Source organism: Micropterus dolomieu, linkage group LG09 (genome assembly GCF_021292245.1).
Source record: "Micropterus dolomieu isolate WLL.071019.BEF.003 ecotype Adirondacks linkage group LG09, ASM2129224v1, whole genome shotgun sequence".
Taxonomy (NCBI): Eukaryota; Metazoa; Chordata; class Actinopteri; order Centrarchiformes; family Centrarchidae; genus Micropterus; species Micropterus dolomieu.
This window is the reverse complement of record NC_060158.1, coordinates 6,939,612-6,967,396: the sequence shown is the minus strand read 5'-3', so window position 1 is coordinate 6,967,396 and position 27,785 is coordinate 6,939,612. Positions and strand designations below refer to the sequence as shown.

Genomic DNA, 27,785 nt, shown 5'->3' with positions numbered 1-27,785 from the left:
TAATTTTAAAACTTATATAACATATATATTTGCTTCATTCTCAGCAGAAATGTGTATTTACCATTTTGTTTGCTGGTCAAATGTGCAAGTTCTTAAATGATGACCTGTGACTTTCAAATAATGACACAATTAATGTAACTATTTACAATAAATTACTTTGTGTAAAATTAAACCTATCTGCTGATATTTTTAAGGCAGTCTGTGGATTTGTAATGTATGATTTCCCACTGAGAAATGATTGCTCTCATCTCGGTCTCTTTCTCCCTCTCCGCCTTCTGGTCTCTCCTCCTCAGGATGTGGACCAGCGCTGGTCAGAGTACCAGTCCAGGTTCTCCTCTCTGCTCCAGTGGAGCCGCCACCATATGGCCCTTATGGCCAACAAGAACTTCCCACAAGACCCTGTGGAACTCAAGGTGAGCACCCAAAATATAATCTTTTGAGCACTTTGTTTTTCATCACATGCCTGCAGTTTCTTGCAGAGAGAAAGAAGAAAGGGAAAGCTTGAGGGAAGACAACTCTCTATAGTACATTATTATCTAAATGAACTCAAAGCAATAAGAATATATACTTATTTGCATATGCATTTGGTTGTAGTGTATATTTTCTTAGTCTTTTCTCTTCAGTCCCACCAACATTCAGCCAGGAAGAAAGGGAGCTGACAATCAATTTCTGTAAAACCTTTACAGAACAAATACAGGGACAGAGGGAGAGGAAGGATTTAATAAAATGGACAACAGCAGTCAGAGGTGTTGAGGTGAATGAGCAGGAGTGAAGAATTCAGATTAAAAGGAATTCATTTGCAGAAGAGAGGTGCAACATTGAAAAAGGTTCCTGCTGTGAGCGAAATAATAATTGACATGATGTCTAAAGATGGGGAGAACAGAAGAATTGGAAGAAACTGAAGAAATCAAATGTGTAAAAGCTAATGACTACTCTGGGAGACAGACTGTGATTACAAGGCGTTTACCTCTGATAGCACGTATTGACTTTGTGTTTGACCTTAAACAAAGCATGTGTTAATACTGACCCCATAGCGCTCATCAGTAACTTCTGTTTTTCTCCTCCTTCAGGCACTTTACAACGAGTACGTCCATTTCAAAGAGACTGAGATCCCTGCAAAGGAGATCGAGAAAGGTCACATCGAACACCTCTACAAACTGCTGGAGGTAAGAATGAACAGAGGGAGAACGGAGGAGAACATGAATGAGTGTATAAGACATTTGGCACCATGTGCAGAGCTCATTGTGCATCATGGGGTTCAGCTCAGGGCCGTTATGCCAATGAGAGGAAGAGAGATACAGAGTTTTATTATCGGTGTGTGTTGAGTCATACATTTGTCTCCTGAAGCGAAGTAATTTCCACTGTTATCAATGCAGCAGATTGTTTGATTGAACACAAACACATGATAGTTGATAATAGTTTGTCCTTTATTCTCACTCAGCTGATGTTACCAAGAGTGTTTTTCTGTGGTGTGACTTATGATCGCTCATGGATGTAACTGATTTAATGGAGACTTTTAATGGAGTTTGTTCCTGTTTTACGGTGTTTGCACTTTCACTGAAGTATGATGAGATGTTAATTATATACTCACTGTGTGTGTGTGTGTGTGTGTGTCTAGGTGTGGATAGAGTTTGGTCGCATTAAGCTTCCTCAGGGCCTCCATCCTAATGACCTCGAGGAGGAGTGGGGCAAACTCATCCTGGAGATGCTGGAGAGAGAGAAGGCTCTACGGCCGGCTGTGGAGAGGTACACACACACTGATGCACACACACGCACATAAATCCACTCAGGATTCAAATATCTAGTTTCAGCAGGAAGCATGTAATTAAATTGAAAACGCTGATGAAGCTCCATGCCTTCAATTTCTCATCAACATATATATATATATGGGTGTTTACTTGTGTGTTTTCAGGCTGGAACAGCTGCTTCAGAGGGCCAATAAGATCCAGAACATGGCTCTGGACTGTGAAGAGAAACTCACCCTCGCAAAGAACACACTCCAGGCTGTAAGTAGTGAACCTCTCATATCTGGTTTCTTTTTAATCTCTTGATACATACACACACACATTCGCACACTGGGTCCTCTGGTTCAGGTTGGGTAAATGTTGGATAATTTGGTGTGGTCCTTTTACAATGTGTTAATGTTCACAAGCTGTAAAAGCAACTGCTCTTCTGGGACAATAAATATTTCTTCACCACTTTCCCCGCTTTCCATAAAAACAGTCTCTCTTCCCTCTGTCTGTCTGTTGCTGCCTGGACACAAACTTACTTTAAAAGCTGTAAACGGTCCAGTTATTTCCTCTTCGTCTCTATCATCTTTATCTTTTTGGGCTCTGTTGCCAATCATCTGACTTGTGGAAGATAATCTTGATTTTCAGCAATTTCCATGTTTTACTTTTCCATGTGTCTTACACATAGTTACTGTATTGTAACCTTAATTTGCTATATTTTTATGTTGCTGGTATTTTTTGCTGCTTTTCTCATAAGGCCTACTTTGGCTTTATTGTATTGTTAACTGAACCCAGGCTGGGGAACAATAAACTGCAGAATGTCATAGGCCATAAATAGAGTTGGCTAGTAAACAAAACCTCTGCCTTCTCTGGTGTCCAGGACATGTCTCGGGTGGAGAGCGGCGAGGCGGTGCAGTGTGAGAGAGAACTGGCATGCTACCTGCAAGAATGCGAGTCTCTGATCAGACAACTCAACCAGGAGCTTAAACTCCTCCGAGATGAAAAATACTACCAGGTGGAGCAGATGGCGTTCAGGTGAGTCTGGAGTGAAAGATTGATGGCGATGATTCTGCAGATGTGACTGGCTTGGTTTACTCAAATGAGGAATGAAAGTACGGTTCACCACTCTTAAAGTTGTTCTTGTGTAATTAATTAGAATAATATAGACCATTACCGCACACAGCTCATTATACTTCATTATTGGTCAACAAGTTGCATTGTGTTTTGCCATTAAATCCTATAATTATCTGCTACAGTTAATGTGTTCTACCTTCTGCTGTTTATCAAGTGTATAAAGGTGCTTTGATATAAATCAGAAAAGAAAAGAGAAACCACATTTTGTGGCTCATCAGCATGCCACTCCATGAGGTATAGACTCCCATTATGAAACTTAATAAAATAGCCTTTTTGGAAAACGGCCATTTCTGTCACCTTTTAGCATTTTACCCACAAGCCTAACAAAAAACCAGCATTCTAGTCTTTCGTTAATTCTCCTGTTATTGAACCATTTAAGGCAGTTGATTTTGATGCATTCCTGGCTTTATAGTAGGAGACTTTAAGAGACGGCCACTGAAATCACTGTTATTAGGGGACATCAACTCAGGGAAAGGAATATGTAACTGTCCTCCCTCCAGTTATTTTTTGTCTCATATCACCAGAGTGTCCTGCCTTCAAGAGGAGCTGGTCTCCCTCAGGCTGCAGTGCTCCAGCGTCTACAGAAAAGGCAACTTCTCCCAGACCCTAGGCATCACCGGGGTAGAGCACACCAGCCAGAGAGCCACAGACAGTGGCCTCTCGCTGGGGCAGACACTGCTGGGAGCTGTGGGCGCTGTGGGAGCAGTTGGTGCCGCACTCCTGCGGCGACCGATGGCTCGCTCCCAGCTGGTGGCCATGTCTTCATCAGAGGACGAAGGCAGCCTGAGGTTCATCTACGAGCTGCTCGGATGGGTGGAGGAGACTCAGGTCAGTCTCCATAACACATGGATGAGAGTAACGGTTATTTCATTATCAATTAATATGCTGATTATTTCTTTGATTATTCAGTGAATCATTAAGTCTATGAAATGTATAATAAAAAATGTCTCTTTTTTTGATTAACTGTTCAAATTCCAAAAATATTCCATTTACACTGATATGAAACAGAAAAGGAGCAACTACTCACATATGAGAAGCAGGAACTTTTGCTCCATCCCAAAGACACATTTAAATATTTGCATGTCATGTAGTGGACCCTGTATAAAATACTGTAAAACAAGAAAAGGCACATTAGGTTAAAGCTTTTATATTTACTCATCATTTTATATCACTCACAACTTCTTACAATATTAAATTGCATAAATATTACCATAAGAAAATCTAATTTCTAAGCTTGAAAACATATTCAGCTGAAACTGAAGACAGAGTCCTTTAAAGAAGTCCTTAAAAAAAATAAAATAAAATAAAAAAACATTAGAGCAGGGATACATGTGAATCAATACACTGTTAAGAAAACGAATGGTTTTCATTTGGGATAAAAAAATTTAAAATATTTAATTTGTTTAGGGCTGTGTTGATCTTTTTTCGTGTGTGTTTCAGGAGCTTTTGGAGCGTGCTGAATGGGGCGCAGACCTTCCCTCTGTAGAAAACAACCTCCAAGAGCACAACACCATACATACTGCAGTGGAAGAGCTAATGAGCAGTCTACAGGAGGCACGCAACTATGAGGTACACACACATCACTTACATACATGAACACAGAGATCTTTCTGCTGAGAGTTGTGGTTTGTATTGAAGCTTTACTCTCCTCCCCTTTCAGGCGAAAGTTTCTCCCAACTTTAAGAGCAGTTACTCTGACACCCTGGCAAAGCTGGAGCACCAATACTGCAAACTACTGGTCAGTCTCATGTAAAGATCTGTGGTTTTGTGTGTGTGCGCTTGTGGTAATCTACTTCTTTGTTGAACAGTTCACCCCCTTCATTAGTTAATCCCATTAGACCATGAAGGGATTCTCATGTTAAGAACACATAATTCTGCATCTGCTCTCGTTTTGCTCCTTTCCCCAAATCCCCCTTTTCTCTCTTCTGATTTCTTTGTCCCCTCTTGCTTTTATTCTTGTTACATTTTCTGTTTTATATGTATTTAATTCCTAACACTGTATGCATGCACACACAGTATTTCTAGAATTAAAAAAGTAACCCTTTGCTTATTTTTTGGTTAAATATTCACTCTTGAATAGGTCTGAATGATTTTGAATTTTTTTTTAATTATTTTGACTAATATTGCAATTGCGATATGATTTTCTTTGAAAAACCTATTTAAATGATTATGGTGTATGGTTTGTTTGTTTGTTTTCTGTTTGTAATCTGCAGAATATGATGTGTAGGCCAGGACATCTCTTCAGCACGACAATATTTAATATACTGTGTAAAAAACAAATTAAAGTAGAGGAGTCGATATGTTGGTAACTCCGAGAAACATTTTTATATATGCTGCAGGAATAGTATAGAGTCCCTTATTCTGATTAATACTGTCCCCAAAAATCCTTGAAAATGTATCAGAACTAACAGTCTAATCCAAACAACCAGAGAACAGAGGATGTTTTCTTTATTTCTCTCTGCGCTGCTGATCAGCATGATGATGATCTTTGTTTGTGTGGTTGCCATAGGAACATTCGTCATGGCGCTTGCGGAGCTTGGAGAGCCTGCACGCATTTGTGTCGCACTGCACTGAGGAGCTGATCTGGCTCAACGAGAGGGAGGAGGAGGAGATTGCCTTCGACTGGAGTGACAACAACTCCAACATGAACGCCAAGAGAGAATTATACAGCGTGAGTGGAGGAAGGGGGCAAACAGATCCAGTGATGGTTTCCACTATGAAGTCAGAAATCACAAACTGGAGACCACAAACCTCTGGAATTTTACAGAAAAAAGATGTTATTGTATATCTTATTAAAAGAAAACCGATACATAAATCAAGCTCCCTCCACAGCTTCATACTATTTTTACATCAGGCAATGAAAGCTCTTCAATCTACCATCTGTCTATTCTTGTTGTGTTTACAGGAAATGAGGTTAGAGCTGGATGAAAAACAAGATGTGATGCGGACACTCCAGGAAACAGCCAGCCGTCTGTGTCAGGAGAACCATCCAGCCAAACAGACTGTGGAGGTGAATCAATGACTTATTCAGTTAGACTGAATGACCTTTAAAGATGTTGGACTTTGCCTCTGTGACTCATTTGTGGAAACAGTTCAACCAGTGCTCATTTTTTCACTTGACTGTGCACTTCATATTTTGTTTTGTTGCTTTTTTAAAAGTCTGTGGATGTAAATTAGATTCAAAAGGGCAGAAGGTAAACTGTGACCTTTTTATAAACCTTTTTGGCAAACAGTATGAATTGCTAATTATGTCCAATGTAAACATTGAAGGAAAACTGCAAAATACTGGAATAACCATACTGATTTGGCATTTGGTTTACTCACATGTTCATACTCCCTATTCTCTGCCACTGCGTATTACTGCAAAGTTCAACAGAATACACAACAGCAACTTTGTGTTGCAAGTCAAGTTTCAGAAGCGGCATGAAAAACAGTGGCTCTGTCTGTATTAATCATCATCCCTGATAATGCCTTGTAGCTTCCCTTGAAAGCTTGTACTGCATGGTACTACAGCGTGACAACAACTTTTGCTCTCTCCTCTGTTTCCATCTTTCTGCATTATATCAGGCTTACAGCGCAGCCCTGCAGAATCAATGGCAGTGGGTGAACCAGCTGTGTGTGTGTGTGGAGCAGCATCTCAAAGATAACACGGCATACTTCCAGGTGAGGCAACTACCAGGCAAAATATTGTTTTAGTTTTGCATGAGCAGAAACTGAGCTTTCAATTTGAGAATTCAAAAACATAAATTAATTAGCAAGATATATATTGTTAAGTCATTAATGCAATTTCACTGTATTACTCAGTAAATCCACATGATGACCTCACAGCAAGACTAGTTTTGTACTAGTTTTGTGTCCTCCTATAAAAGTGTCTTCATAACAAATAAAAATAATAATTTATTTTAATTGCATCATATCCTCAGGCCACTCGCTCGGATGTTACAAACACTTTAAAACATCATCCCTGTTAACTTCTAAACTATTCTACAAAAACATTATTGATGTTCCCTCTACAAGTTCATGTGAAAATAATTCATCAAAATAATTAAATGTTTTTATTCTGTCTCTTTTGTCAGTTTATGAGTGATGCTCGAGACTGTGAGTCGTACCTGCGCCAGCTCCAGGAAACCATTAAGAGACAGTACACCTGTGACAAGAACAGCAGACTGAGCAAACTGGAAGACCTGCTGCAGGACTCAATGGTATCTGCCCCACTTCACTTGCCCGTCTCACTTTGTATCTCCAGTTGTCAGTGGTACACTGGACATGTTTGTGGGCAACTCTGGCAACTCCCTCCAAAAAGAAAATCACCCAATTTGTATACTTCATATTTCATATATAGCGTTTTTATAATTCTTTTGAAGTGAGCTGTGTTTCACCTGCAGTTAGTGAAGGACCAAGTAGACAGATGATGCTCCCCTCTTCCTCGTTAGTGCCAGTGTCTTTAAGCAAGGCGCTTTTCTCTCAAATGTAGTGAAGGCAATTAATGGCAGACAATAGAAGTCGATTGGAGACAAGTCTTTATTATAGTACAGTCAATCCTGGAAAGGCCTCTCCTTCCAAAATAAAAGGTTCCCATTTGCTAAAGTTACACAGTATTTTGGATACTGTTACCCTAACCTCAACTCTCCCCAAAACTATGCTCTTTAAAGTTACTGGAGATAAAGTTACAATCAGGTAATTTTTTTAACTTTCAATATGGATTTACAGGATACGGAATACATAGATAATGGATATTGGATAATATTTTAAAGCCAGTTTCCTATGTTCCTTCAGAGCAACCCTATACATGACAAAAGCAAAATAATCCTTGACTGAGGCTTGAAGAATGATCAGGCTATATTCTAAATATTTCGAAGCACAGGAGCAACAGAGACCTACAGTAGCTGAAATGTTAGCATACCAGTGTCCTCCTGCTCTGCCTCAGGCAGCTGCAGCACGCTGCATAACAGGGTGAAGTAATCTGTTAGAGAGTACCCTCTCTGAATCATCCCCCCTGTGGCACATTTGTGGGACTGCCATTTTCACACCTCTCTTACACACACACACACACACACCTCTGACTTCAAACAGATGGCAGAGTTGGCTTGGGCAACACTCCACAGGCCAGAGTAGTGAGCATATCCTCTCAATAAAGAGGTGTGTCCCTTTGTCACACACAGCTGCTCTTTTCACCGATCTGTGTGTCATCAGCATTGTTACATATAGTACGGAGCTACATTCACATGCTATCTAAAAGTGTTTACATTTATGTGTGTGTTTGTCTGGCTGTATGCTTCTGTTAGAAAGTGTGTGTTAATCAGTTTCCAGCTCCAGTTAATGATGCTTTCAGGTCGCTGTGCTCCATCCCTCACTGGGAGGGGAAGCTGATACTGTAGGATGCTTCTGAATGACACAACAGAAAGAAACAGCTGAACCTTTTGTTTGACTCATAATATCTGAGGAGAGGATATAAAATCAACATTTTCACCATATTATAGGCAAAAGTTAGGGTTTATTAAATAACCTTTTTTGTAATTTGCTACAAAATGCTCTAATGGGGTCGTCACTCCAAAAATGACCCAGCAATTCATTGGTCAAACTTTTTATCCAAGAGTTCTTTTTAAGACAACAAATTAAAGCACTGCTTCTCTGATAATCAAAATGTTCTTATAGTTATGGTTGTTGATCTTGTGGTAATTGTCAATTTGTAATTCTTCATGAACCCACATTTTAATTGTGTTTCTTCCCAGCTTGTCATTTGACTTGTTATGCTGACTGCAGCGAATGCCAGCTCAGTGTGAAATTCATTTTAGTGGTGTAATGTATCAAGTTATTTACGCAGGCCTCCCCTCTCTATCTCACTCTGTCTCTAACTCTCCCTCAGTATTTCTCTGTATCTCTTCCCACTTGTCTGTCTCTCTGTAATAAATCCTTAATGACTCTCTCTGCTGGGGGTGAGACAGAAGTGAACTGTAATTCTACCTGTCAGGGTGAAGAGCACACCTTTTAAATGTTTAATGATTAGCACCCAAGCTAAAACAAGCACCTGAGTCAGGAGGAGTCCACTCGTCCAGGGTTACAGGTTAATGGGCTGATTATATAATATTTGCAGGACCTGCACTATATTCTAATTGGAAATATCAATTTAATGTGTTTAATATTATTTGGAAAGTTCTTAAATAATTCAAAGAGAAAATATGCCATAATATTTTTAGTCACGCTAACAGTTTGTGTGTAGGAATGGCAATGACACAGAAATTTTTTCATTTTGACATTCATGTCTCCTTTAGGATGACCTGTAATGACTAGTGAGCCTTGACGTTTTGTTCTAGTGCCATCATCAGGTCAAAATTTTTATTTGTCCTATACTTTGGTTAAGACCAAACACCTGCAAAACTAATGAAATTCCCATCAGCCTTAGCTGCACTAAGGGTTTAGTATCATAGTATATTATAATAAGATAGTGAACACGTACTTCCTAAATATCAGTATGTTATCATTGTCACTGTAAATGTGTTAGAGTGCTAACATTAGCATTCAGCTCAAAGCACCACTGTGCCTAGGTACACACTCACAGAGCTGTTAGCATGGCTGTCTCTTAGTCTTGTTTAGTCTTTACGGTGTACAGTTGGCAGTGCGGGAAAACAGAGATATCTTTAACTTGGGCATGTGGCTGAGCTCATTTTTGTTAATCTATGCAGCTTTTAAAAACCAGTGATAGTGTTCTACAATGTGACTCACAGTCTGATAAACTGTTTCTGATATAGATAACTGACTTGCTCACAAAATGATAGACAGACTGTTAAACTGATGAAAAGGATCGGTAAAATTAACCATTGTAACTGTGTGACTAATTACACCAGGACTTGATTGACAGTTTGAAGGCCTAATGATTTTCTTTGTGCTGTAGGAGGAGAAGGAGCAGCTGATTGAGTACCGGAGCACTGTGGCGAGTCTGGTGGGCCGGGCAAAGACGGTGGTGCAGCTTCGCCCTCGCAATGCAGAGAGCACACTGGGAGCCACAACACCCATCAAAGCCACCTGTGACTACAAACAGATAGAGGTATGGGGCTCACCTTATATGTATATATAATATACTTCATGACTATGTCGGTGTGCATATTTTCCTTCTCTCTGAAATAAGTTGGTATAAGTTTCTGACACTAGAAATCTGTAAATCCAGTTGAGCTAAAATAAGCCAGTCTTGCTGTTCCCATCATAGCTCTCAGATCTGTGTTGATGAAGGTGTATACAAGGAACTCTTTGACTGCCAGGACAAGGTTGTAACAAAATGTGTATATATGCAGTACCAGCTCACCACTGACCTCACCACTCTATTGTCTTAACCCTCACCACCAACCACCTCCTCTCTGCCCTGCACTTTCCTCTCCAAGACTCTTCCGCAACCACTTTGTGGCTGCTCTATTTTAGCTGCTTCCTTGAGTCTATGACATTTAGTCGGGGGTTTTTTGTCTTTAGATTGATGAGTACGTCTACACAAACTCTTTTCTCAGACTAGGTGGTCCAATTGATGAATAGACTCCAGCAGTGGATTTTTTTGGTAACTTCTCCAACAGTTTTCACTTCATTTTAGCTGGCAAAGACAAATAGCAGGGCTCAATTTGGAAGCTGAATAAAGATAATGATTATGATCCAGAATTTATAATTGACACAGTTCTCACAATAGATGATCTTTGCCTTTGTTCTCCACAGAATAGTCTGGATCTTTTTGAAAGGCCAAAAAAACACTTGGAAGTGAAGAAATCATTAGTGACAAGAGAACTGAAGCTGTGCATTGTTTTTCCCCCCAGTGCCAATTTTCTGTAACACACACAGAAACCTGTGAAGTGTCTCTCTCTCTCTCTCTCTCTCTGCTGTGATGTCCTCAGGGAATCTAAAAGCAAATCAATTATACATCTGTCTCATCTCCTTTGCGGGCTCAGTTGAAAATAGGCACCTAGCACTCCAGCAGGGTGGACATGCTGCTGCTCCTTATGCTTCTATTTTTAGTTTGCTGCGTTAGATTCCTCAGGGCCAATTTGTTCAGTGAAGCATACTGTATGCGAGGTGTTGTATCCAGGTGAAGAAGGAAGGTGGTTTGGCCCTCTACCACATCACTGATGAAAGAAAAAAAAAAGAAAAAGGAAGATTCAAGCTTCTGAAAGTTATACTGAAACAAATCAGTGTGTGCTGATATTCACTAAACTTCTGGACAAACGTGTACAAAAGTAATATTTATCTTCTTCACTTTCCTGTGTCTCCTCCTTTCTCTCCATACCCTCATGTACCTTTTTGGCCTCTCCCTCCTCACTCCCTCCTCCTCTTCTTCCTCCTCCTCATCCTCTTTCCTTCCTCTCGTCTGTCGGCTGGGCTGGCAAGACAAACGTTCAGGTATAGCTGCCTATATTCTCCCTCTCTCACCTCAGATTCTTACACTGCACACACTGCACTGGCCTGGTTGCTCCTCCTTATCAGCTGATTTCAGGTTTTTCAGTAATGTAAAATGCTGTCACTGTGAATTTGGTACCTGCACTTGTAGGTTTCAAACACAGAAAGTGTGTAAGATTTGTGTAGTTTTATTTTTATTTTGTCAGTCAAACACAACAGATCCAATCAAAAAATGAACCAGATGGATTAATTTATGTATGTCCACATGGCAACATGTTGTGTCTTAATGACACTAGATAGCAGGAATGTCTCGCTCAAAATTTTAGGGCAGTAGTGACAGAAATGAAACTAAACTAGAAAGTGTTGAGGGATTTGTATTTGACAATGTGGACAACCCAAAGACAATGAAACTGTCTCAAAGAATTAGGCTGCTCTAAAATGACTGTAGGCACAGTAACCAGACAGCAGATAATCAAGTAGGGTGGGGCCCAAAAAATCCTGTTCCATCTTTGTGTGTGCACCTTTGTTTTTATTCTCCTGTTCAACATACTAATACTTTCATACTGGGCACACAAGAGCTGACGGGTGAGGATAAAATTGACTTTATCGTTGATAAGGGCAGTTGGCAATCAGGAAGCTGAACTGAACTGAACTTAACACAGTCCATGCCTCTCAGGCTTGTTCAGTCAGTCAGATAATAACAAGTCACAGCTTTAAGCTTAAATATACATTTCATGTATTTACTGTATGTGCATAGCTTTGTATTATTGATGTGTTGGATGTGTGTGTGCAGGGAAGAGGTGAGAGAGGGTGGTGGGTGTGGGAGGCGGTACAGCGGTAGTCCTAAAACTCTTTTCCACAGTCATTTACTTAATTTATTTTTCAGATTCTAATCACAAACGCTTTGCTTTTGTCCCATGTTGGGTTTCCTAAAATCACCACGCCAATAAGTTGGGATTTTTTTGCTTTTTGGGGTGAAGTTGTGAAACACAGCCCAGGTATCAGTAATCCTCACTTTGAGTTTGGACCATAATTGCTGCTTTCACAATAAAAGCTTTCAGTTTAGAGGTGCAAAGCAGCTTTCAGTACACATGGCATTGTTCCTGTGTCAAGGACTCTAATGTCATATCATTTTAGGGCTTCTGCTAACTTCACAAAATTCATGAATGTTTGCATTTTGTGTTGCGTTAAGAGTTTGTTGCTATCAGCTCTTGGTTTACATGTTTTTCTTTCTCTCCACCTTGTTTTCTTCCTCTTTGTCATCTGACCTCTCCTCTATCATCCTGTTTTCTAACTTCCGTCATCTTTCTTTTTAACCATCATAATTCCCTAAATATAAAATCATACTTTCCTCCCGTTCTATTCATTTTTTCTCTTACTTCCTCTTTTCTCCATTCTTCTCTCCCAAAATCTGTCTGTCCATAACCTCCATTCCATTTGTGCTCCATCTATCCCTCTCTCTTTTTCTCTTTTTGCATCTATCCTGCATCCCTTCCTCCTCTCAGATCACAATAAGCCGAGGCGAGGAGTGTGTCCTGGAGGACAACTCTCAGAGGACCAAGTGGAAGGTGATCAGTCCAACAGGGAATGAGGCCATGGTCCCCTCAGTGTGTTTCACCGTCCCACCTCCGAACCAGGAGGCCATCGACACAGCCAGCAGGTGAGACACATACTTGAAACATAAGATGGTGTTTTTTTTTACTCAACAGTGTTTTGAGGATAATGATTGTTGTAAAGTTGGTGATGAGGTGCGGATGTTTTTGGTGAGGAGTTGGTTTCAAATTGTTACATTTTAAAAAATAGTACGGAAAAGAGGACAACAGAGTATGAATTTCCATTCTTGCCATACACAATGACCACAAAAATACAGGTTTGTTGTATTTTCAGAAGACATAATTGACATTGAGCTATTTTTCTGAAGACAATAAAAAAACCAAAGGTGATTCAGTATTTTAGAAATCTATAGGTTCTAATTAAGCAAAGTGGTTTCATTTTGTCAGTAAATGGCTTCAAGGTTCATGGTACATTTATTTTTCTTCCATGACACAAGGCTGTACAATGAAGTTGAAGTCGTAGCTCCCTTTACGTTACACACACATGTTTACATATATTTAAAATTAGAATAGAATAAAAAAAAAGGTATAGGTGAACATAAAGGTAGATCAGAGTGATATTCTGCCAGTAATTTGTAACAGTAAAGTCACTTTTTCAAGACAGTGGGCAACTCTAAATCAAAAACTTTTTAGAAATTTCACAACACATTGAGTGGGCGTTGCAAATTCACACTCAATCCATGGCGGTACTGTATGTGTATGTGCGCCTGTGTGTGTACAGGACAGAGCAGTTGTACCAGAAGGTCATGTCTTTGTGGCATCAGCTCCATGTGAACATGAAGAGTGTGGTGTCCTGGCACTACCTGCTCAAAGACATCAGGACGGTCTCCGGATGGAATCTGGACACGGTGAGACTGTGTGTCTGTGTGTTTTTGTTTTCTGTTTCAGTCTGTTTCTCTCTGCTTCTTTAAACTGTTCTGTTCCTGTCCCTTTCTGCTGTGTCGTACTAACTTTCTCCCTCCTTGTCTCACCTGTCAGGTTCGTTGTCAGTCTCCGGCAGAGCGACAGCAGGTCCTGGGTCACCTGGAGTCCCAGTTGGCTGACTTCCTGTCTGACAGCAAAGAGAGCTCTCTGTTCACAGCAGGCGAAAGACGAGAGCTGGAGAAGGACGTACAGCAGGCCCAGCAGTACTGCCAGGACCTGCTGCTTAACATGGAGACCGGTGAGACTAGATAGACAGATAGACCCTCCTGAAGACCTATATATCAGTTAGATGGTAAATTCTAAATGGTAGAAACGTTTTTCTTCAAGGTTCATCACCAACTTTTTCAGATAGATGTTGAATATCTCTGTTACAAATCGCTTGGTGTTTTCAAACAGTGTCCCTGCTGAACACTTAACCTCTTTCCGCAGCCAATCAAACTGCAGCAAAACAATACCTCTGTATCAAACTGTCCCTCGGCACTGCAGGGCAGCATCCAGAACTCTGCAATCTTAATCTGTTCATAGGAAAAAAATCAGTATTTTACAAATTGAAGACATTGCACAAGGATAAAGCTCAGCATGGATTCATACTAAATGAAACAGAAAATATTCAAAAAATATTATTAATTTTAATTATGCCATTTCTGAACAATGAACACTGACTTTTTTGTTAAAATAAAACTTGCAAATGGCTACTGTGTTGCTGTTCAATGTCAAAACTAATCTCCTTTGATCTCATCCTTCTCTTTTCTCTCTCTCCAGTTGAGAAGGATGAGTCAGTCTCTCGATCATACCTGTCGGAGCTGCAGCACATCAACCTTCGTCTAAATGAGGCCGAGCAGAGACTCACGAGGGGAATTCAAACTCCGCCCCCGAGTCGCCAGTCAGGTGACAGTGCTGACAACACTGTCCAGATTGCAGAGCAAGAGGTCAGTTTGTGGGCCCCATCTGCTGGTTGCAACAGGAAATAGCAGTTCTTTATGAAGTTAAAACTGAGTTATATCAGTTAGTGTTACTTGAAAAATATTTTGTTATATTTGGACTAGACAAGTGGTATGGGTACAAGAAAAATCCAAATCTGATTTCAGGTTTTGATCAGAAATGTGATCATTATTATTTTACTAATGGTAAGGATTAATCTGCGTGAACATAGTTTAGTAGAAATAGTTTGGGGTTTTATTTGCAAGTTTATCTCACTCTTCTTGAGGAAGTTTATCACAAAGGAAACTATAAAGATGTAATGAAAAAAGCTACAACAGAAGTAGATTCGTTGTATTTGCGGGACACGTTTTTTAAATTACAGTTTATTCAGTAGGACTTTATCTACCTCCTCATTTTGCTCTCCATTTTTATCTTACGGCTTACTTAAAAACACTTTCTAATCTAGAAGCTGCAGTCGGAGCTGGATGCCCTGCGTTCCAGTTTGGGTGACGTGTCTCGTCGCTGCGTCAATTTCTTCGAGGAGAAGCCGACATCCTCCAGCCTTCCCGTCCTCCGGTCTGAACTCAATCAGGCTGTAGAGAAGATGGACAAACTGCACAACCTCTCGTCTGTCTACCTAGAAAAGTAGGGATCTTTTACTCCCTCTAGCATGTACAGCCATTCTGTTTATTAGTCAACTCGGAAATATACATGAATTTTTCACTTACAAAATGTTTGCTTTATTTACATCTCTTTACCTTGTACCTCCTCAGATTAAAAACTGTAGACATCCTGATGCATAGTCTGGATGAAGCGGAGAGCCAGGTCAGGAAGAACGAGAGCAGACTAAGTGAAGAAGACATTGTTCCTGCTGACACAACGGCCATTCAAAATATCATAGATCAACTAGGGGTAAGGGACACTTTGTCACATAAACTCAAAGGCTCATGCTGTGGAACTATTTGACTCTGAGTTTTGTTTTGCTTCTACTTTCCGTTTTATCTCCTGCTAGAAGTGGCAGGCTGAGCTTGTCGAGCACGAGGGCATCTTCCAGTCTCTGCAGTTGGAGGTGGGTCGGGCCAAAGAGGTGGGCTCTCAGCTCAGCAGGCTCCACCCAGACCGCAGCCCCGAGCTGGAGCGCTACCAGGAGAGAGCCAATCAGGTGGCAGAGCGGTGGAGTGGAATCAAGAGACAAATGGAGACACGGTGAGCAGGACATGGTCAAGATGAGAAAAAAGATTTAAGGAAGAGAGGAGTAGGAGTAGAAGCAGGAGGAGGATTATTATGTTTAAATAACAGAGTGGGGTTGGGTATACTGTAATGATGCCTTGATGCTGACCCTGTGTTCTGATCTTTATAATGAAAGAACATGTAACGATCCATTGTCTTGCTTATGTGCACTTACTAGATACTAAGCTTAGGCTATACCTACCATGAATATTTTTGTGCTTTAAAGTCCTGACAGTGCTTTCCTGTTTTAATGCAGACGGACTGATCTAGAAGCTCTGGGCTCAGCCCTGCAGCAGTACAGAGACGGCCATTCTGCTCTGATCAAGTGGATCGAAGAAACAACAGAGAGACAAGAAAACACGCAACCTGGACAGACGGACAGCAAAGCTCTGTCTGAACAACTGGCCCAGCAGACGGTTAGTAAAACTGATTTCATGGACTCTGTAGATTGATAAACTGAATGAATGGTTACCTGACAATAATATAACGCTCTGGGTTCTAAGGAATGATGGAGTCCATTTGTCATAGAAATGTTGGTTTTCATCAAGTGTTTAGTGAGTGGAGAAAGAAAGAAGGAAACAAATGGAAACTACACATTGTATTTGACAGACTTTAATAAAGTATATGTACTATTTTTGGCTTCTTCAGGCATTAGTAGTTGAGATTGAACAGAACCAGACCAAACTAGACGAGTGCCAGACTCATTCCAAACAGTACTGCACCTCAGTAAAGGTAAGTCTTTTCTTCTTTGGGCAAAGGTATTTCACTAAAATGGTCCAAATTATCTGGTAGTCAATGCATTGTTCTGTGTTGCAAGCAGTTAAAAAAATCTGTAAATGCATTTTATCTTTGAGTTTATAAACTAATGTTACATTTTAAAACCAATACTAAATACTCTCTCTAGTATTATTATCGCACAGCTACGTTTTGCTTACTTATGTCCCACCATCACTGTATTTTGAAGGATTATGAACTACAGCTGATGACCTACAGAGCCTTTGTAGAATCTACACACAAGTCAACAGTGAAGAGGAGGAGGATGCACTCTTCCTCTGACGCCATCACTCAGGAGGTAAGAACAGAGAGTCTTTTATACTTGTCCTGTCGGCAACTTGTGCAAAACACTGCAGCCAGGCTGCTTAAAATAAACATTACACCAATCCTCCACTGTAATGTAAAGAATTGACACATATAAGGCCCTACAGGGTCTTCCCCCGTCATACATTTCCAAACTTTTATATCCCTATTCTAGCCCAAGGCCAGTCAGATCATCAGACCAACCTTTATTATTTAAAGCCCACAAGAGCTTTTGCCGTTATGGCACGATCTATCTGGAACAGTCTTCCCAGATCAGCGGTGTCTGTTAACTGCTTTAAATGACTTCTCCAAACCCATTTGTAACAACTTGCCTTCCCTGCAACTGGGCTGCAATATTGTATATAGAATAATTATAATAATATAAAGACTTGTTCTGTACTGTATGTATTGTGTTTATTTCTCTGTGTCTATATCATGTGCAGTTTTAAAAAGTACTTTATAAATAAAATCTTACTTGATTTCAATTAGTATCACTTAAGTTTTTGAATATTAAGATACTGAATTTGGTGTGAATATATTGTATCATCACTGATGTCTTGTCTTTGTTTCTGTGTGTATCTACAGTTCATGGACTTGCGCACTCGCTACACGGCCTTGGTCACCTTGACAACCCAACATGTAAAGTACATCAGTGATGCGCTGAGACGACTAGAAGAAGAAGAGGTGGGACTTTCATATCACTCTTGTGCTTGAAATTGGAATTGTGGTTAGATTAAATCGCTTCCCCAGGCGGGCTCCAAACTGTTTCAGGGTCAGGCTCAGTGAAACAATATTACGTTAGTTATTATATTAGTTATCAAAAGGAGATTACATAGAATATAACATATGTGTAACTGGGTTAATGAGAGAATGAGAGGGTCAGAAACTAATAAATGCCTTAGGACTGACTTTGAAAACCCCAGGTCTAGCACAAAAAAGTTCTTTGTTTGAGATTGATCTTGTGTAACATTTGCACAATCTATGCAGAAAGAGGTGGAGGAGGAGAAGCAGGCCAGGGTGGGCCAGGTTTCAGACCTGTTGGGCTGGGTCAAAGGCCTCCAGAGACGGACTGGCGGCCCCAACGCTGAGTCTTCTCTTGCAGCTCAACAGGTACAACAGAAATCTAACATGTTTGTTATACACATTATTCTACAGACGCATTGCCATTAAGAAAGTTTTGTTTGTTTGTTTGTTTTTTACATCCAAGTATTCCATTGGGCTGTTTGCTCTGTGCAGCTCACAACTATACAATATATAAAATAAATTCTAGTTATAAATTAAATGTTGTTTAATTAAAATATTAAAATGAAAGTTGATGGTAGATGTACTGTACTAAGCACATCATGCATGTGTGTTCTCAAAAGGCCATCAGTGAACAGCTTGCAGCCAAGAAAGATGACGTGGCTGAAGCTATAAGAAGTACACAGGTCTTCCTGCTATCGAAACAGGGAAGCAAGTAAGTGTACATCAAAACACACACATTACACGTGGTTCCCGAACACATTCACTACACATGCTGTTTGACTTTCCGTGTGTCCTAGAAACTGGCACAGAGCAACACGCATGGACTTTCTCATACTATACTAGCAGTGCATGAAAGAAGATTTTCAGAGGTTTATTCCAGTTTGGGAAAGTTGGGGGATTTGATTAAACCTCAGGGAAAGATGGGGAATATCAAAGCAATTATTCTCTAGGATAGGTTTACAGTAATATACATATACTTGAATGTGTATTTCAGCAAATTTATTTCAATTTCAGTTACAGCCAATAATAACAATAAATAAACTATTTTGGGTTCTGGAAAGATCTCCAACCAAAAACTCTTGACATTTTTAAATGTACTGTATATCAAAGCCACTGTTGGAAACCTGCATATCAACATCACACGCTCATATACACATTAAGCACATAAACTCCACCTGCTCCAACTTCCTCCCCTGTGTACTCTCCAGGTTGTCCCCAGAGGAACGTGCTCATGTAGAGGCTCAGCTGGAGGAGCTGAAGGCCACCTACAACCAGCTGTGTGATAGCTCCACCCAGCAGCTGCAGCAGCTGGAGCAGCAACTGGCCAAAGAGGAGGAAAGAAAGGTAGATTGGTTGGAGGGGTGTGCTGAGATGGAAAGAGGGTACTGCAGATTTCTAAAGAAATTGTATTTTTGGCTTTCGCCAGCTTGACAAAATTTAATTGTGGAGGTATTTCTATAAAATGTTGCTTTGAGTCTCAATATGCTTGCAAGCTAAGCGTGAGTGAATTTGCGGGCCAGCAAGAGTGTGTGTGTGTGTGTGTTGTACAGCATGTTGTGTGTTCACAGAGTGTGCATATTTGACAAACAGCACCACTATTGGCAAATCTCATTCATTGACTTGGTTTGGTTTAACAAACATCACAGACCCTATTCAGACGTGTATTCAGATGATCTTAAAATAACATTTTCTATTTTTGGCACTTTTGTCTGACCTCCGCCTTTGTCATTCAAGGAGAAGGTGAAAATAATAAAATACTTTCCCAAGAAACAGTCTAGAAGATGTTGTAATCTTTGTCATAAAACATTTCTGCAGCCCACTTTTTAGTGAAAGTGAGATTTGTTTTATAAATTAATGCTCACAGTAGAAATGTTGGCACAAAGAAGAATTCACTGGATGACACTGTCTGAATCGGGCCTTAGCATGGAGTGTTCCACTCTCACATCGTTCTCCTAAAAGCCTGCAGTCATGTCATTAACTATCACTAGTTTTGGTCATCTTCATCATCATTGTCATTATCATCAGAAAATACATCTGCTGAACTGCTAACATGATTAATACATGGCCTTAATGGTGCCGCACTGAAGCAGCGCTGCCCAAGTCATGCTAGCAGTTAGGTAGAAGCTGTAGCGCTCTGCCTTTCACAGATCCATTGTTCAAAACAATCATTTTTTTAAATAGATGCACTATCCTGTCATCTCTGTAGGTACAAATTAGTATCATGTTACTTTTATTTATGTGGTGGTGAAGTAATGCCACTTCATAAATTGAATACATTACATTTCAGTATTTATTTTACTCTGCATCAAGTTTACCCCATGTATACATGCAAAGTTGACCACACAGTCACAGTCAGCTCTCACTTGGTCATAAAATTGTTCCTCTTCTGGCATATGCAACATGGTACAAGGATTGAATGTGTGAGAATTTCAGGTTTCAAGCAGTCCTTAATCATAATTATTGTATTGACAGGGGCACCTCATAACTGATTCTTATGTGAATGTTGTATGTTTTTTTCAGGGGACTTTAATTTGACTAAAAAAACTCAATGAAGCATAGATGTTTTTATAAAGTCACTTTTGGTTTAGAGTGTAGGTGCACCAGAGGCCAGCTATGCAACAAAAAACCACTTCACCATTTGAGCATGTTGTGTCCAGATCACAAGAGTGTGTGTGAATGAGAATTTTTGTGTTTGTTCTAATGCATACTATTAATGTGTAAAACCTTAAATGAGCGTTTTGCTTGAAAACCACTAACAGCTGCCAGAGAATTGTGGACATCTGAGCTCTGAGCTACGGATCTGAATGAGAGATGGATTTTAATGTTAGATCAGTTTACTGTTCAGTTAGTTTAAGTGGGAATCACAATACAGTACTGTCACATTGCCTTTCCATTGATAATGAGTGAATCCAATCTTATGTGATACATGGTATACATAGTAAGACAATCTGCAATTCATCATGATATCTATGCACCTGAAGAGGTAAACATACCTTTGAATTGGTGTGGATTGTGATAAATTGCCATATAAATGATCTGACCTTCCCAAGTCAGTTTCTGTCTAAAGGTGTCAGAGCCAAGAAGTCATTGTTAGATTTTTCTGAGCCTATTCCAGTACAAAGTAAGGTCAGCTTGAGGATTTAGTATCAACGCAGTGTTCAGTGCAGAGTCAGAATGAAGAATGGCATGCAAAATGCTAACAACCAGCTTCTCACCTGTCGCGCCTCGCTCTGCCGAGCCATAAACTGGCCCATTAGTGTGTGTGCCATGGGACAAGCCCGTACGGTAAGTAGTGCTCGCTTTCTCTCTTACCGTTGCATGTAAGTTTTTTTCTCACCTAGAAATTTTATTCTCCTCTTCTTCTGAATTCCTTTGTGTTCCTTTATGTATGTTGGCTTATCTTTATCAAGAGCTTTCTTTTTCTGCATTTTTTTGTTACAAGTTGCTTTGTTGCATGCTTAGTGCTTGTTTAGAGTAGCTGTGGTAAGTATTAAAGCGCTTTTTAGTATTAAATAGAAATTCAAAAATGGGAAAGAAACAAATCAAATTCCTAGTATGTACAAATAAGTTAAATGCCAGTAAGTAGCATTTGTAGTTTTTTAAAACTTATATCTGTTATGATGTTTTTGTGGACACTGGTTGTGGGTTTTCTTTTTCTCATTCTACCATCTGATGCCTTTAACACACTAAGATAGTGTAATATGATAACATAGTAACATAACATACATTTACTGGCTCAAAGTGTCATACCACATTGATCTCTAATGTTACCGAATGAATGTCAACTGGATTTTTGTTTGTATTTTTTTAGAAACAAATTGCCATTGCTGGAGTAATCGACCTGGGAACAGTGGAAACATTCCCAGTGTTCCAAGCAGCCCGACGTGGTCTTATTGACCAGGACACCTGCCATGTACTACTGGAGAGCCAGCTCATTATGGGTGGGCTCATTCAGCCTGACTCCCCTCTCAATCTTTCACTGGAGCAAGGTCTAGCTCAAGGCCTAATTGACTCACATATCAGACAGTCCCTTTCTGAATTAGAGAGTGCCTTGCTTTTGGTGGAAAATAGACAGACTACAGATGACCAGCAACAAAATGTGTTACCAGTAGCTGCAGCCATGGACTGTGGGCTCATCAGAGAAAAGGTGGGACTTCGTATTCTAGAACTCCAGATATACACCGGAGGCCTGAGAAACTCAACGGGAGAAATGATGAGTTTGGAGCAAGCATACGACAGGAGACTTTTGTCACACAGAACCCTCCCCAAACTCCAATCAAGGCTACAACAGCGAGAGCTGATCGATCCAAACACAGCTGAAAAATTAAATCTATATGAGCTACAACAGCGTTGTGTCCCCAACGATGACTCAGGTCTCCTATTCCTCCCTGTCAAACAGCAACCTGGAGGAACTGTTTGCCTCCGGTCTGGAAGAAAAGTTGGCATCTTCCGTGCAGTCCAGGAAGGCCTGATTGATCGGAAAGTTACCATACGACTTCTTGAAGCGCAGCTCTTTGCTGGTGGTATTGCTGATCCCCGGTCTGGCCACCGGCTGACTATTGATGAGGCTGTTCGTCATGGGCTTATGGACCAGGATCTAGCCTGTGCCATGTTGGCACGGCAGCTGCAAAATGGGGGAATTCTAGACCCTTTCAGTGGCGAACGTCTGGATTTGGAAGAGAGTATTCGCAGAGATCTTCTTTCCTCTCGTTTAGCTCTGTTGGTTCTTGAGTCTCTTTGGGCTTTCATGGGAATACTCTGGCCTGAATCTGGAGAACTCCTGCCCATTGTTGAGGCTCTTCAACAAGGAGTGATCTCAGGTGAGCTATCAAGAAACATCCTAAGGCAGCGACATGCCATTGGGGCTTTGTACAACACAGAAACCCTCCAGGTGCTGCCCCTAAATCAGGCTGCTGAAGAGGCCCTTGAGCCCAGTGTAGTACGTTTTCTCAAAGGCGTTCACATGCCAGATGTTCTTTCCAGCATGACCCAGTCAGGTACCCCATATCTAAACCGCTTGAGCTGGGGTTCTACCAGCTCCTCTCCACCTCCATCCTCTCCACTGCCTTCATCCTCCGCCGAAGGCCTTGTCTGGGATGCTACACCAGCAGAAGAAATGGATTCTGAAAAACAAGCAAAACACAAGCTGCTGTTTCACCTCATGACTCACAGCTATGTGGATGCTCATTCTGGAAAACGATTGGTGCTGCTAGACCCTGAGTTGGTGGAGCTGGTCAAAGCTACTGAACTGGTTGCTGGAGACTCCTTATATGGAAGTCAAGTTGTGCCACGAAGCAGTTTGACCACAGATGAGCAGGAGAATTTGCAAATGGTGGGAGAGGTTAGTTTGACAGATAAAGAGGTGAGTGATGGACAAACTGAGGTTGAAGAAGAAAAGTCCAATGTAGTCACACCAAGCAAGGAATTTGAGATCACAGGCACCCTAGAAGAAAGGTATGATGGAGAAAATGACAACAAATTGCAAAAACATTCAGTAATTGCAGAGAGTGATAAAGCCATTGCAACTAAAAATGAAATTGCCGTAGATAAAGATGCAAACATAAAAGCTGAAGTGAAAGAGATATCTAATCCTGAAAGTGCTTCAGCTAAAAACCTTGGAGAGAAATTAACAAAAGACCTAGGTGAGTTGCTAGCAACTGAATCCAAACCAGGGTATAGTGGTGGTCAGGAGACTAGAAGTACAGTCACCACACCACTCAGATCAGAGGGAGATTTGAGAGTGTTGAAAGAACCCATCCCACTGGGAGCAAAAACAAATGAAGATGTTAATTCATCCCAATCTGATGATAGGAAAGACATAAATCATTCCCAGACTGAATCAGAAAGGATCAAACAAAGGTTGTTGATAACTGAGACTGATTCAAAGCGTGCTAAACCTCTGATTGATATCCATGATTCAGCAGTAGAGGAAGGGGAGGATGCTGAAATGGCGAGGTTAGTCCTAGAACTCAAACAGGGAGGTCTGATGACGGAAGAAGGGGAAAAGCTGCTTCCAGATGAGGCAGTAGCCCAGGGTGTCCTCCCTGGCCACACAGCAGTAAAATTAATGGCTCAGGCAAGTCTGTTTGGGGGTTTCCTAGATGCCAGTAGTGGTGAGTCACTTAGCATGGAGGATGTTATGCAAGAGGGTTTACTGGATGAAGATCTAATGTGGAGTGTCCTGAAGTCAGATAAAACCCTTGCAGGGGTTGTGGATGTAGAGAAAAGGCAGATCTGCGGGGTAAGGGAGGCAGCTCAGGCAGGGTTGATTGACTCCAACACTGCTTCTCGATTTCTAGAAGCTCAGGTGGCATCTGGGGGGATTGTTGACCTACGTAGGGATAAGAAAGTCTCTGTCACTCTAGCAGCAAACCTGGGACTGATTGAGGAGGATCAACGAGAAGAACTGGTGGCACTAGAGAAGGCATACAAAGGAAAGAAAACCGATTCAGCAACAGCCCTCACTACGGCCAGTTTACAGCTACAGATGCAAGGTGTTATTGACCCAGAGTCCAAGTCTCCAGTTCCTCTCGAGCAAGCAATTCAGAAAGGTTTAATTAGGTCTGAAGAGGCTTATCAGGTGTTGGCAAGACAGGTGGCTGAGGGTGGTATAATACATCATGCTTCAGGGATGAGGCTGTCAGTTTCTGATGCTGTAGATAGAGGATTAGTGGATCGTTCCATTGCTCCTGGACTGGAGGAATTAGAGTGGGTCTACCAAGGAAAAGTCAGCCCTTCATCTCACCCAGAAGCCGTCGTTTTGCAGGCATCAACAGGAGCCATTTTAGACCCTGACTCTGGATGTAAACTGACATTGACAGAGGCAGTTTTTAAGGGTCTTCTGGGTGAGAATATTGCCAGCGAAGCCATGGCTGCTTCTACTGTAACACAAGGAGCGCTTGACCCCCAAACTGCACGCATTGTGCCTTATTCAGAGCTTGTAAACCAGGGTAAGATAGATATTAAAACAGGCAAACGCTTCTTGGAGGTGAAACCATTCAGAGGGGTTCATGATGAGAAAACAGGAGAGAATTTGACCCTTCCTGAAGCAGTCGCATCAAACAAAGTTGACCCAGTTCCAGCACTGAGGCTGCTTCAAAGCCAGGCAGACAGCGGAGGGATCATTGATATCAGTACTGGAGAAAGGCTCCCCCTGTCTGAAGCTTGTAAAAGAGGCTTAATAGGAGACAATATGGTCAAGGTAATAGCCACCAACCAGTTCTTGAAAGGAGGCATAGTTGATCCTGCCACTGGACAGCAAGTCTCTAGTCTCGGTGATGCCATTGCAAAAGAACTTATTTCTAGTGAGATGGCTTCAGAGATTCAGGAGAAGGTGGCTTCTATTAAAATAGAGGGTGATGAAGATAGCACTACACCTGTTGCCTCATCAAACGACACATACAGCCCTGCTGTGTCAGTATCTAGCCCAGACAGTCCAGAAAACTGGTCAGATGTTAACACTGAGGTGCCTTTAAAGACAGTTTTAGCAATTACACCAGACCATGGAGAGACATCAACATCTGTAGTATCAGATCAGTCACTGTCTTATGACACTACTACAGAAGATGACAAAGTTGAAACACCAGTGTCAGTGGAAGAAAAGGCTTTAATTGAGCCAAACCAGTCCATAGACCTCTTGCATAAGTTTGCTAGTAATGTTGAGAAAAGAATTCTGCAAGCCATAGAAGAGATAGTACCACAGACAGACATCAGTAAATCAGAGCATCTTCCTAAGCAGAAACGTGATGAAAGACTGCAGATAGGTGTGAGTGAGACTGATAATCAACAAAACGGGAATGTTTTCAGCGATTCTGTTGAATCCATTCAGGAACGTGTCTGTGATGTTGAATTTGATGTTTCACATCAAAAGGTTACAGAAGGGGCTGCTATGTTAAAGTCAGATGGGGAACCTGTGAAGTTTCGGGAAAAGGAGTGTAGTCCCAGTGATGGGAGCGCATCAGTGGTACATCATGATTCTGAAGCTGGAAACCTAGCAGGTTTTGTGGCCGCAGAGATCAGAGATGACAGAGAAAGCAAAGATAGCGCTGAGTTGTCAAAATTGAGTAAAGAGGATTATAGAAAGAGTGATGTAGCAGCACAGAGAGATGAAGTTGTTGATGAGAAGGATAATAGAGTCGAGAAAGATAAATTATTAAAGATTGAGATCACATCTAGCACTGACGTTGAACAATCAGACCAGTTATTAACCTCTACATCCAAACACACACAAAGCAAAAGCAAGAAAAAGAAGAAAAATAAAAAGAATGGGAAGGTTAAAGATGCAGAGAGTGAAACACAGCATCCAGAGATAAAACATTTATCTGAAATTGATCAAGCTGATGCACATGGGTGGACTGAGGCTATTGCTGCAGTCACAGATGAGCTTGCATCAGAAGACAAATATGATCAATCACAGATTCACAGTCAGGCAGTTTCCACTTGTCCTCCCACTGGAGAAAGTGAAGGAAAGATAGGTGGGAAGATTGAAGCTCAAACTGATTTGGTAAAACATGGACAGGAAGCATTTCCTGCCACTCTGGAATTCACAGAACATATTACTCAGCCAGAGAAAGATGCGATAAAAATGATGGTATCAAAGGATACGGGAAAGAGTGACAAGAGAAAGGAGATGAAAAGGGAGGAGCAGAAAGACAAAGTTGAAGAGAAGGCTTCTGTCTCTCAGCAACCAGAACAACCACCGAGCAGTCAGGAAGGAAAGAAAAGCAAGGAGAAAGAATTGCCTCAGAAATCTACTCTACCAGATGATGAGAAAGCAGCTTTGATACTCAAAGCCAAAGAGAGCATTCTTAAAAAGGTGTTTGAAAAAGGAGTGAGTGAGAAGCAGACTGCTGAGGAGCTGCAAGCGCTACGCAATGAGGTGGGGAAGAAGGAGAGTCAAGGCACAACTGTTATAGAAGTGAAGGCACAAACTCCCCCAGCTAAGGTTGATGGAGTGGAGAGTCATGATGTCAAAGATGATGATAATGTCAAGAGATCCAATGGTTCACCAAAAGAGAGTGAAGAGGAGATGAGTGTCAAACGAGACAAAATGAGTTTAATAATGGTCAAAGAAGACATCAGTGAGGAGACGCTTTCTGCCAAGGAGGACATAGAGACCAAACTATTGGAGGCTTCTTCAAATGAGAGAGAAAAGAGCAGGAGTTTTGGAAAGAAAGACATACAAAAAGACATTGAGACAGCTCCATCAGTCCAGCCGAAACCAACTCAGCAGAGTAAGCGAAGTAAGAAGAACAAGAAGTCCAAGAGTCCAAACGTGACAAACAAAACTGAACCTGATACTGAGAAGTTACCGACTAATGAAAAAGTGGATTCTGAGGTGACATCAACTCAAATTACCACAAAATCTGCAATGGCAAAACCAGATTTAGATAACTCAGCTTCAACTCTAGAGCAGAGGATGGACAGACATATTGTTGGTCAGTCAACCAGTGATGTCATCAGACCTTCAGTTGGCGATGAGGCAAATGAAGCGGAGACCACTATATGTAATGTTAAAGTAGCTGAGACCATTCAACAAAGTCCACCATGTTTGCATCAATCAGAAGAACCCAATTCTCACATTGACGAACACATGCAGATGACAGGGGTTGCATCTATTGGGAAAGAAGAATCACATTCAGAAACCACAAATGCTGGCGAATCCATTGACTTGCTTCTCGAGGCTGTCGCATGCAAAACAGATGTCCAACCCAAAGCTCAGTCTATGGCTCCTGGCACACAACTAGATGAAAAAGCAGGGAAAGGCAAAAAGAAGAAAGGGCACCAACCACCTGAAGTTGATATTACCAATGTTCCTGAAACAAAATCTTTGAAAGACCAACAGCAACATCTTGAGTCTCCAGAATCAGCAGAAGATGCTTCAACTGAGTCTGAGTCAACTGGAGTCCCTGAGTCTGATACACCCACTGAGATTTGGGAAGAGGGAGAGGCTGATGTCAGAGAGAGACGAGAAATTGTGTCCGACAAAGAGAGGACGACATTCAAGACTGGCAAGGTAAGAAATAGTAGATCATTAGTGAAG

The 27,785-nt window shown here is 41.1% G+C and overlaps 1 protein-coding gene across 8 annotated transcripts in view; it reads left to right on the top strand.

Annotated features, from left to right (window-relative positions):
* The window catches only part of macf1a (microtubule actin crosslinking factor 1a), a 235,402-nt gene that overhangs the window by 126,773 nt on the left and 80,844 nt on the right, over positions 1-27,785 (top strand). For 7 of the 8 annotated variants that reach the window (XM_046057989.1, XM_046057982.1, XM_046057991.1 and 4 more), the window contains 28 exons: positions 294-413; positions 1,071-1,166; positions 1,619-1,746; positions 1,913-2,006; positions 2,611-2,765; positions 3,389-3,692; positions 4,305-4,433; positions 4,525-4,602; positions 5,374-5,535; positions 5,770-5,874; positions 6,432-6,527; positions 6,941-7,066; positions 9,757-9,909; positions 12,740-12,894; positions 13,569-13,695; positions 13,826-14,009; positions 14,534-14,700; positions 15,159-15,337; positions 15,466-15,604; positions 15,705-15,898; positions 16,179-16,338; positions 16,571-16,654; positions 16,887-16,994; positions 17,585-17,683; positions 17,987-18,109; positions 18,364-18,455; positions 18,952-19,087; positions 21,555-27,758. In XM_046057989.1, coding sequence (XP_045913945.1) covers positions 294-413; positions 1,071-1,166; positions 1,619-1,746; positions 1,913-2,006; positions 2,611-2,765; positions 3,389-3,692; positions 4,305-4,433; positions 4,525-4,602; positions 5,374-5,535; positions 5,770-5,874; positions 6,432-6,527; positions 6,941-7,066; positions 9,757-9,909; positions 12,740-12,894; positions 13,569-13,695; positions 13,826-14,009; positions 14,534-14,700; positions 15,159-15,337; positions 15,466-15,604; positions 15,705-15,898; positions 16,179-16,338; positions 16,571-16,654; positions 16,887-16,994; positions 17,585-17,683; positions 17,987-18,109; positions 18,364-18,455; positions 18,952-19,087; positions 21,555-27,758 — 9,897 coding nt within the window. The remainder of the gene's footprint in view (positions 1-293; positions 414-1,070; positions 1,167-1,618; positions 1,747-1,912; positions 2,007-2,610; positions 2,766-3,388; positions 3,693-4,304; positions 4,434-4,524; positions 4,603-5,373; positions 5,536-5,769; positions 5,875-6,431; positions 6,528-6,940; positions 7,067-9,756; positions 9,910-12,739; positions 12,895-13,568; positions 13,696-13,825; positions 14,010-14,533; positions 14,701-15,158; positions 15,338-15,465; positions 15,605-15,704; positions 15,899-16,178; positions 16,339-16,570; positions 16,655-16,886; positions 16,995-17,584; positions 17,684-17,986; positions 18,110-18,363; positions 18,456-18,951; positions 19,088-21,554; positions 27,759-27,785) is intronic. The other variant, XM_046057985.1, reaches the window with a different exon arrangement.